General features: G+C 42.3%; 1 protein-coding gene across 3 annotated transcripts in view; it reads left to right on the top strand.

Annotated features, from left to right (window-relative positions):
• Nucleotides 1–6,575, top strand: part of ABHD2 (abhydrolase domain containing 2, acylglycerol lipase) — a 41,288-nt gene extending 34,713 nt beyond the window's left edge. For all 3 annotated transcript variants that reach the window (XM_083475175.1, XM_083475177.1, XM_083475176.1), the window contains one exon: nucleotides 628–6,575. In XM_083475175.1, the coding sequence (XP_083331301.1) occupies nucleotides 628–821 (194 nt within the window). In that variant the 3' untranslated portion in view covers nucleotides 822–6,575. The remainder of the gene's footprint in view (nucleotides 1–627) is intronic.
• The last annotated feature ends 4,534 nt before the right edge of the window (nucleotides 6,576–11,109 follow it).

The raw sequence follows: 11,109 nt of genomic DNA on the forward strand, positions 1-11,109 counted from the left end.
GAGCCGTAGATGAGGGTAATGGGATATCTTACTTTCTAGAAGGATCAGTGGGAAATACCCAGCACAGACTTGATTTCATGTAGCTTGCATCTTGACTAATGCAACTGCCTTATAACTGGAGTATCATGCCTACCTGGAACACAGGTGGCTGTATATACATTTTCCAGCCAAAATAATACAGTAGAGTATAAGGGACGCTGGTGGCGCTGTGGTCTAAACCACAGAGCATAGGGCTTGCCAGTCAGAAGGTCGGTGGTTTGAATCCCCGCAATGGGGTGATCTCCCGTTGCTCGGTCCCTGCTCCTGCCAACCTAGCACGTCAAAGTGCAAGCAGAGAAATAAGTACCGTTCCGGCAGGAAGGTAAATGGCTTTACCGTGTGCTGCTCTGGTTCACCAGAAGCGGCTTGGTCATGCTGGCCACATGACCCGGAAGCTATACGCCGGCTCCCTCGGCCAGTAAAGCGAGATGAGCGCCACAACCCCAGAGTCGTCTGTGACTGGGCCTAATGGTCAGGGGTCCCTTTACCTTTTATACCTTAAACCTGAGGTTTTACTGGACAGAGTACTGTACTTTGGTAAGATGTAGATCCTGTTGAATTCTAAACTTTGTTTTTTCACTCTTGCAGAAAAGCGGGAGAATGTCATGTTTGTTTTGCCATTGCATGGAGGTCACCTGGGTTTTTTTGAGGGTGCAGTACTCTTTCCTGAACCCCTCACCTGGATGGATAAGCTTGTGGTCCAATATGCCAATGCCATCTGTCAGTGGGAGAAGAATAAATCACAATGCTCCGATACGGAACAATCATCTGGCCAAGAATAAACAGTTCCAAAGACTTCAGGTTGTTTCACCTTTAATCCCCATCTTCTGGAACTCTTAATCTCTTCTGCTTTTCCAGACCTAACTTCTGAACACGTTGAACTTGGGCATTGACCATAGTGTTTCATGCCAAAGTAGAGCTACGGCCAGAGAGGCTAATGACTGGCACTGAGCAAGTTGGGAGTATATTTGATCATTTGCAGTACAGTTGTGTATTGGAAGAACTGATGCACTGTATTGGTGGGTTGCCATCTATAGCTTGCTTCAAGGTTCTGAAACAAGTGCAACAAAAGAACATTTTTGAAATTAGCAAGAAGTTTTGATGCTCTTGACCATCTGTTCACACTTTCACTGATAGAAACTGAAACAAAAAAACCCATTTCTGGTTTTTGCAAAACTTGTCTAGCAGTCAGTGATGTGCGTTAGGAGTTACAGTCTGTTTGTGGTTGCATTTTTTCCCTCCCCACCTGGGGGGAGACATCTATATCTATCTGTAGAGGAAATCAGTCGTAGTTCGCTCTGCAAGTCATCGGAAAGGCTGTCCACAAAACAAGGGGAAAGCTGAAAGAATTTTGAGTTTCCGGAATTGCATCCCTTTGAGAAGGGGGGTGGGGGGGGGGGCTTGCCCTTTCTGATTAATGCACTTCGAGGGTTTAGATTGCTTTGAAAGTGTTTGATGTGTAATCAGCACTACAGTTGCTCCAGAATTCTGGAGTGATGGCTGGGTGTGTACAGTCACATTTTGCTTTTTGTTGAGACTTGGCTCAAAGATGGCTTCTGGGTTGATCAGTCCAGTGGATTCCCTGTTGTGTTACTACTCGAGACTAAACAAGTAGCCTTGTGATACTTGCCTTTTCTAGTATAAAGAATTTTTATTTTGACACAAGACATTTGTGTGCTCTTAACCCAGGCCTTTTAATACGGTCTCTGAATGGAAGCCACTTGCTATCAGTTTGTAGGTGGCCCTTTTTTGTGTTTTGTTTTCTAGAGTACTTCTTAGCAAATCTGTATGTATACTCTTAGGAACTTTGTGTGTGTGTGAAAGAGAGAATATAATATCCATCTATGCTTTTTTTTTTTTTTTTTTTTTTTTGGTCTTGCCCACATTTCATGTCTGCTAGGGAAGAACATAATAGATAAATAAATTAAATCCCCAGACTTCTAAAGCGTTGAACTGGCTATTTTCAGTCAGTATGCCTTGCCTTAGAGGAGATGGGGATTTGGTGTCTACAATACTAAAATGCTTAAAAGGAAGAAAAAAAAGTTCTGTATCTAATGCATCTACAGTTACTAGGTTATATAGGACAATCTGATGAGTCCAGTGTTCTGACTTGTCTTTCAGAGCAAAGACATCAACAGAAAATTGGTGAATGATGCATTAGGCTGAGTTACAGTAAAAAGGTGGTTTTTTTTACTGCCACACAATAGAGAGACATATTTCTTCACTGAGCTACAGAGTTTCCACCCTGGAAGAAAAATATTCAGCCATATATGTATTAATAAGACTTTTTAAAAATCTGATATTTAGATTACTTTTCTATTAAGACAGTGGAACATTGTAGTAAGACACTGATTCCCTTCAGAATTGTCAGCTCACTGTTGCCTCCTTGTGGTCCCTTTCACCTCTTTTTGCAGGAGTTCTCATGCACCCCATTTTCCATAACAGTTAGCACTTTATTGTTTAATCCTTTTTGATTTTGTTTCTCAAGGCACTTTAATTATAGTGTGATTTTTTTAAAAACATGGATAGGAATCCTTTCTGAACTTGGATGCTTCATAGAACATATCCTGGAGCAGCTTAGAAATTCAGAAAGGTGTATGTTGAGTTTTCGGGGGTTATTCTATTCTCTTCTAGTTTTATTTATTGAGCAATAATTAGCTACTGTAGCAGAGGTGCAGTTCTCACATCAGGAATAAAAACTCCTTCAGCCTTAGTTCAGCAACCTTGACATGTCTGGCAAGCTGTGTAGAACTCATGTTCTACCCCCTCAAATCTGAGGGCGTGACCAAGCCTAGCAAGGCATGATTTGGCCAGTGCTTATGGCTCTTTCCTTTTCCTCGAAGAGTTGGCTCTCCATTCTTTTTCAGCCTATTTGTATGTTATTCTTTGGATTTTTCTTCTATATCCATAAACTGCCAAAATCCTACGTAAACCCTAGTGTGCGGATGAAATTATAGGTGCATAAGCAGTGCAGGTCACTATCTAGAGTCTCCTTTCTGTTTGAGTGGAAGTAGATGTTGAAATCATTTTTAGTTACTGCAAATATATATTGGAAGTGAATGTAGCTTCTTTACCCCCACTTAAAATTTAGAAAGTTAGCTATGAGAGTGTCTGTTTCACATCAGTCTCCACAATATTAGTTTTTTCCTCTTTAGTGTGCAGCTGTTTTGCCAAAAAGAGTTTGCCTAGCAGCACATAAGCATAGAAGCTCCTCTAGCCCTGCCACTGAGAGCCATCTTTCTCATCTGCCCCACTTCTGGTTTCTCTTTAGATCATATAAATCTCATCTGCCCCACTTCTTAGCAAATAGGTACTAAATAGCGGAATTTAACACTACCATTGACTTCTACCCAAGTAAGACATTTTTGATGCATTTAAAAGGGAAACTGCATTTTTCACAAAGGAAAGGCTTTTATTACCTTCTCCTGCTTGAAGGCGGATGTGAGGATGCAATTATTTGTAAAGGGCCCTTCAGCTATGGAACTAGTTTTGCACCTGAACAAGAAGATGAGTTGATGCCTGCTTTTGATGGCACTCCAGTGTTCATATTTAGGCATTCTTAAGCTTCAGTACTCAGGGATCACATGGCAATGCACCTATGTAATACAGCCTTTTCAAAGAAGATCACTTCAGTGGTTAAAATTCTTTTAAATGGAGGAGAGCATGAACCACTCTTGTCTAAAACCATCAAACCCTTGAAAATCATTAGCGCTCTTGTGAAATGTTAGAAGGGATCCCTTTTCCCTACACACACACACACACACACACACACACACACACACACACACACAAAATGTGGAGCTGTTACAGAGTCTTTAGTTCTCACTAACATGGCCATATAGAAATTTGGAAACCTATTTTGCCCCAGAACACTGCCAGTGAGACCATAAAATTTAGGTTCTCAGTCTGCTTGATAGACACACTTGGGGATACACTTAATGCTCCCCACCCCCCAGAAAAAAACCCCAGTAGGGGAAAGAACGAGTTAACTTGATCCAACAGGAGGAAGTGGCTTTACAAATTCCATTTTAAAAATATATGTGATTCTGACTTTCAGTTAGTATTTTCCAGTAAATCTGTGATTCTGCTGTAATGCATCTCCCTGCTTATCAGTAGGCTAGACTTCAGCCCCCCCCCCAAAAAAAAGATATTACATGGAAACAAACAAACAAAAATAAGGAAGCATCCAGTACACTAACATTTCTTCCATCCCATTATTTTTGCCAGTAAATTTGAACTTGGTGATGCTTTCTGTGTTACGATTTGCTGTTTGTAACTGTGCACAGGAGCTCACCAGATCTTGTTACTTAAAAAAACAACAACAACAGCACACCTCTTCAGACCTTTCTGTTTGAGGTGATCTGTTGCATTCAATTGGTTTGCCACGTGGTAAGAGCTGCCATGTTCAATTATTTTCAAAGCAGATTTCATCAGATGAAAGCATAAAGCAGCTCTTCACTGATAACATCTGCAGCTTTCTGTAAGCTGTGCATCTATTTCAACATTCATATCTTCACTGTTTTGTTGATGCCTGCACTAAAGTGGCCTGGTTGTGGGTGAAATGCTTGTATTCCAGACATTCATGGACTCTTAAGGTTGGGCACCTTTTTAAGATTGGCTTCGGTCTTTTTGTGAAGGCTTATATTACTTAGGTAGCAGGCCATGTTTACAACTCTCTCTTTTTTTGTCCCAGACTCATGCTGAAAGTGTTTGGTATATTCTTTTCTAAAAGGGCATGCCCTACATTCAGTTATACAGAGGTTAGCAGTTTTCTTCCAATTGTATTGTCATTGGCCTTTGAGTTTTCTTCCAGAATAGAAACTTCCAACTCCCTGTCTGGGGACTCTTATCATAGGAAAGCATCTCTACAAGGAGAGGTCCAGGGGTGTATCACTGAGTAGTCTTGACAAGAGTAATAATAGCCAACAAGATGGTTGTAAAGTATCTGAAACACACCACCGGCCCCCTCCCATATATCAGTTGCCTAAGCAATCCTCCTTAGCTACATGTTATGCAGACCTCTTAGTCGCACACCAGGCACACTTATTGCCAGTGATATAAATGAGGGCGAAAAGTAGCCTTCTGGTAGTGTACTGAGCAAGGTCTCCATTGAAAAGGGGTGGTGGGTGCCATGCAACGCTGCTGGAGTTTTGTGGCCTTCGTACTATTCTAACATCTTGTTTCGCTGTCTCCACATGTTCCTTATCTGGAATTGTTTTCTTTTTAAAATCTCCTTTGCCTTGAAGCGCCTCTGGTTTGGTTGCTTGACAAAATGAGTTGAAATCAGCCGGGTGGAATGCGGGGGCAGTGGGATCTTTCCCCCCCTTTTTTAATCAAAAACTGTACTGTATCTCATTGAAGCATCTGGTGTTCTGTTCTTTTTGCTGGTTACATTAAAGGGCACAACCATGAAAGGGCAGCATTTATAAAGCTGGAACTGAGAATTGGTATTCCCCCCCCCCCCCGCTTTTTTCCATTTTGCAACCAGAGCAACCATCCCTATTTCCTCCATGCAAGACATTTCCTCAGTTTCTGGGACCACCAACCTTCCGCACTTTTGCTGGTTCAAATCCTTGTAGAGTAAGCCATTGTTTCAAAATTCCTGAGATGGGGATTCACTGTTTTTCAGCTTTTTTTTTTTTTTGCAACTTGCAGGAGTTATTCTTTTGCTATATGCAGCAGAATCTCTGCTTGTACCAAACAGCCTTTTCCAGAATTGAAGTAGGTTCAGTTCCAGATCAGTGGCTGATAAAAGCCTATGCAGACATCACGGCTTAATTTGTGTGGCTGTTTCGTACTGGGAACCTCAAGAACTTAATCTGCCATTGAGATTCATCAGTGTAGTGTGTTAGAATCTGTGAGTCTGTCCGTTCAAGTTATTTCATCGCAGCTATTTCGATTGCATTTGATAGTTAATTCATAGATTTGTTCTGACAGCCTTTCACCTTATTTAAGAAAGCACAACTTTAAAAGATAAACACCCCATTTTTCTCCTGAACACACAGAGGAATATCCGAACACCTCAGGAAGCTAGACCTGTACCTGTGCGCTCTTTGATTTCTGTCACTGCAGCTGCCTTATCGGAGTGAGTTGAGTGTTTGGTTTTTTAGGGGGTTTTGTTTTTTTTTAAGAAAATGTCTCTTGAACCTCAGTTTTTTTCGTTTTTTTCTTTTTTGGTAATTTTTGCTTCCAGACAGACATTTTGGAAAACATCACTTTCACATTCCTAATTCCTTTGGAAACAAAAATGCTGCCCTGAACAGGTTTCATGTGTGTAAGTGACTCTCATGGTTGCTGGTTCCTTTCTTGTCTCTTAGGAACCAGTTGCTGCTGAGATGAAAATTTGCAACTAGCAATGCAATTTTTCTAAATCTGCTAACGTTTCAAGTTATTAAAAGTGTGTCCTTGATCTTTTTTTCTTAATTTTTTTTTGTTCTGTGTGTGATAAACAGAGTCATGCAGAACAGAGTAATTTTGTTATATTTGATTCAATGGAATTTCTTTGCTTAAAAAAATAAAGAACTTATTTGAGTTCAGAACACGTTGTTTTGTCTGTCATTGGTTTCAACTAGCATAGGAGGTACAAAATGGAAGTGATATTATGACAACTATTCAGGGTGGATTGATTTTAAATCATAATTTTAAACCAGCAAGGGGGCGGGGAAACTGATCTGCAAGGAAATCTGACTACTAAACCAAGTTTAGTTTACAGCCAAGTAGAGTATTAGTTACAGTTTCATTCCTATACCCAGGCCTTGAAGCTCTTTGTCACACAGTATACAGTGGTTTAAGAACACCTTAGTTTATGAACAACTTGGATTAAGAATGCTGCAAACCAGGAAGTTGGTGTTTTGGTTTGTGAACTTTGCCTTGGACTAAGAACATGTTTCACTTCCTGTTGAGTGTGTTCCATTTGTAAATTGAGTCCCCCGCTGCTATGGGAAAGATCACCTTGGTTTAAGAATGCTTTGGTTTAAGAACGGACTTGCAAAATGGATTAAGTTTGTAAACCAAGGTACCACTGTACATTGTGCATGCTTTCCTTAAATAGATAGCAATGAAAATCCCATACAAGCTCTTTCTACAAGCAGCTTCCATAACATCTGTGAGGTTGGGTGTGAGAATTTAGGAACCTGTGCACTGGACAAGTCTTCTTTCCACACTTGCTCATTTCTGTTTTTCTATGCCTTGGCTAGCCCAACCCTTGCAGAACCAGCAGCAAACAAAAATGACTGCTATGTGTCTATGATTAGCATTTTCCTTTCATTTGCCACTTGGTTTTTGTGAGGATTGAACTGGCCAGAGCACAGCAAAAGAGAAAAATCTGGGAGTCACTGGGCAGACTAAGAACAGTTTGTTTCCATCTAACAAAAATGAAAATGTCTGTGCATGGCACAGCAGATATTTAAGTATACATATTTTGAGAAATAATCACATTGATTCTTCATTTACATGGAAAAGCCTCTTAACTTGCAATGTATCTAGTGGAAGCATCGCTACCCCTACAGTTAATCTTTGAACTGAGTCAACTGTACTGGTAACATGCTTATATCCAGATTTAATATTAACCTAGTTATTTAAGAGAAAAGAAGCCTAGAGAAAGAGACCTGGGGGGGAGGAAGTACAGCATTGCAGAGATGCACAATGCTTCAGTTCACAAATTGATCTGAAATGACCATCCAGATTTGGGGCTTGTGGCTTCTAGTCAACAACACACAACAAACTGGCTTTTTGTACTGCAGCCTACTTAAGCCCCCAGAAATTCTAGGAACCAAGCTGTATATGACCCACAAAATCATGTGCTGCTCTTGGTGGGCTCTGTCACAGCAGACTGCAGGTCTGCATTGCTTACTCTAAATTCCCCGCATTTGGGAAAACATCAAGTCAAAGGTAGTGGTGCAGCTGGAACTCCTTTCTATAACTTGCTGATTTTTGTGATCCAGGGGGAAATGCTTATTCCGTATACTAGTTATATGGGTGGTGGAGTGATGGGTGCTTCTTTTATTTCTTTGGGAAACCTTAACCTGACTTAACATGGGTGAATTCATCAGAAAGAGTGGCAAAGGGACACTTGATTCCATCCACATCCCTTGCTCCACCTAAGTCTGACCGAACCCAAAGGGTGCTCATCAATGGTTCCTCTTCATCCTGGAGAACAGTGACTAGTGGGGTGCCACAGGGTTCTGTATTGGGCCCGGTCTTATTCAACATCTTTATCAACGACTTGGATGATGGACTCAAGGGCATCCTGATCAAATTTGCAGATGACACCAAACTGGGAGGGGTGGCTAACACCCCAGAGGACAGGATCACACTTCAAAACGACCTTGACAGATTAGAGAACTGGGCCAAAACAAACAAGATGAATTTTAACAGGGAGAAATGTAAAGTATTGCACTTGGGCAAAAAAAAATGAGAGGCACAAATACAAGATGGGTGACACCTAGCTTGAGAGCAGTACATGTGAAAAGGATCTAGGAGTCTTGGTTGACCACAAACTTGACCTGAGCCAACAGTGTGACACGGCAGCTAAAAAAGCCAATGCAATTCTGGGCCTCATCAATAGGAGTATAGCATCTAGATCAAGGGAAGTAATAGTGCCACTGTATTCTGCTCTGGTCAGACCTCACCTGGAGTACTGTGTCCAGTTCTTGGCACCACAGTTCAAGAAGGACACTGACAAACTGGAACGTGTCCAGAGGAGGGCAACCAAAATGGTCAAAGGCCTGGAAACGATGCCTTATGAGGAACGGCTAAGGGAGCTGGGCATGTTTAGCCTGGAGAAGAGGAGGTTAAGGGGAGATATGATAGCCATGTTCAAATATATAAAAGGATGTCACATAGAGGAGGGAGAAAGGTTGTCTTCTGCTGCTCCAGAGAAGCGGACACGGAGCAATGGAGCCAAACTACAAGAAAGAAGATTCCACCTAAACATTAGGAAGAACTTCCTGACAGTAAGAGCTGTTTGACAGTGGAATTTGCTGCCAAGGAGTGTGGTGGAGTCTCCTACTTTGGAGGTCCTTAAGCAGAGGCTTGAGAACCATATGTCAGGAGTGCTCTGATGGTGTTTCCTGCTTGGCAGGGGGTTGGACTCGATGGCCCTTGTGGTCTCTTCCAACTCTATGATTCTATTCTATGATTCTAAGTCATATTAATGCCTCTGGGTAGGGTGAGATTGTGATGCTGAAGTCGGTAGCTCAACCAGCTTCCACCCCACCCTCCACTCTGAAAGACCCCCGTCTTCTCTGCAGCATCAGAGTAGATATCCTGTTTGGCTTGAGTGGGAGCCAGTGGTCTAATGAATGCACCTCTTGTAGGCTTCTTCGGAGCTTTTTCTGTTTCAGAGGGACCCCTGCTGGTTTGCTTTACAAATCAAACAGTCCTGGTATTTATCTCTAGGAAGAGGAAGAAGAGAGAGGTGGGGAATGCTGTAGATCTAATTTCATAGAACAAGGAAGAGAACCTACTTCTCTTTGGGTAAGCATGTCTGCTTTCCAGCACTGCTGGTGCCTCTTGCCTTAATGAGCAAAAAGGGGAGTATGTATGAAGCAAGAATGAATGAAATTGGTCAACTGATCATATCACTATATACCCTCATCTGAAATTTAGTATTCAGAGAATACAGCGGGTCAGTGTGCAGTAAAAATGAAAAATCTGGCTGAGGCAACAGTAAACCTTGCCACAGATTTGTTGCTGGGCGCCTGTGACATGCGTACGATGTGCTCCAACCCCCCCCCCCCGACTTGGGTGCAAGACAGCGCCTCTGTCTGGGGCCTTGGAAACCAGCATGGAGGACCAACAAAGACTATGGAAATGAAGAAGTAAAACAAGATGGGGGAACTTTTTTCCAACCTGAGGATTACATTTTCTTCTGGGCAACCTTCTGGGGCCCACATGCCATTGGTGGTCAGGGCCAGAGGCAAAAATGGGCAAAGCAATGAATGAATGTCTTTTATACCATAGACTAGTTTCTAAACACATTCCCCTTTGGCCTCATCCAGGCAAGCAAGAAGCATTTTCAGAGTTCAAGGATATGTTCCAGCCAGGCAAAAACCCTCAGGGAAGATGCAAAGCAGGGCTGTTGAGGGCTGTGGCTGGTGAGAGTCTTAAGAGCCAGATACAGAGGCCTGAAAGGCTGTATTTTGGCCCTCAAGCCTCTGGACCTCCATATGTAAAGTAAATCAAACTCGTGATTGCGGGGGCGGGGGGATAACTTTGTGGGTGTCTTTTCTAGGAAGAAGAAGAGTTTGGATTTGATATCCTGCTTTATCACCACGCTAAGGAGTCTCAAAGCGGCTAACAATCTCCTTTCCCTTCCTCCCCCACAACAAACACTCTGTGAGGTGAGTGGGGCTGAGAGACGTCAAAGAAGTGTGACTGGCCCAAGGTCACCCAGCAGCTGCATGTGGAGGAGCGGAGACGCGAACCCAGTTCACCAGATTACGAGTCTATCGCTCTTAACCACTACACCACACTGGCCTGGAGCGTTTTCTGATGGTGAAGCCACTTCATTGTCTCCACAAACCTCAAAGCACATTCATTGATACAATTTCCAATGAGCTATTTCTGGGTCTTTTGCTAAAGTTGCTTTCAAAATGTTGAAGACATATGTTGAAGGCATGTCTCCTCTCCCAGTGGCTGCCATTTCCCCTCTTTCACCTTTTGCCCAGGGGTGATAGAGAGGGATCTCTCTCTCTCTCTCTCTCTCTCTCTCTCTCTCTCTCTCTCTCTCTGTGTGTGTGTGTGTGTGTGTTTGTGTGTGCTGTGATTCGAGGAAGTGCAGAAAACTGTCGGAATGTGGGATCACCCACAGAATCCAGCTTCCTAAGAATTTAAGCTTTTAATTCCTTTAAACAACAACAACAGCAGCTTTTTTAGGAGCATACACTTGAACATTTTGATCAATGCCTTCTGAAATCTTTGAAGCCGGAGGAATTGCACATTAGGATTTCTAGTGGTTGGCGTATGGGGCCTTAATGCCTGGCATGGCTGCTAGGAACGCAAAGCGTGTAAAATAGTACAAATTTACTGAAAATATTCTGCAAAAAATTCAACCGTAAGTAATCCTCA

This window comes from Podarcis liolepis (assembly GCF_965112155.1).
Source record: "Podarcis liolepis genome assembly, chromosome: 14".
Lineage (NCBI taxonomy): Eukaryota > Metazoa > Chordata > Lepidosauria > Squamata > Lacertidae > Podarcis > Podarcis liolepis.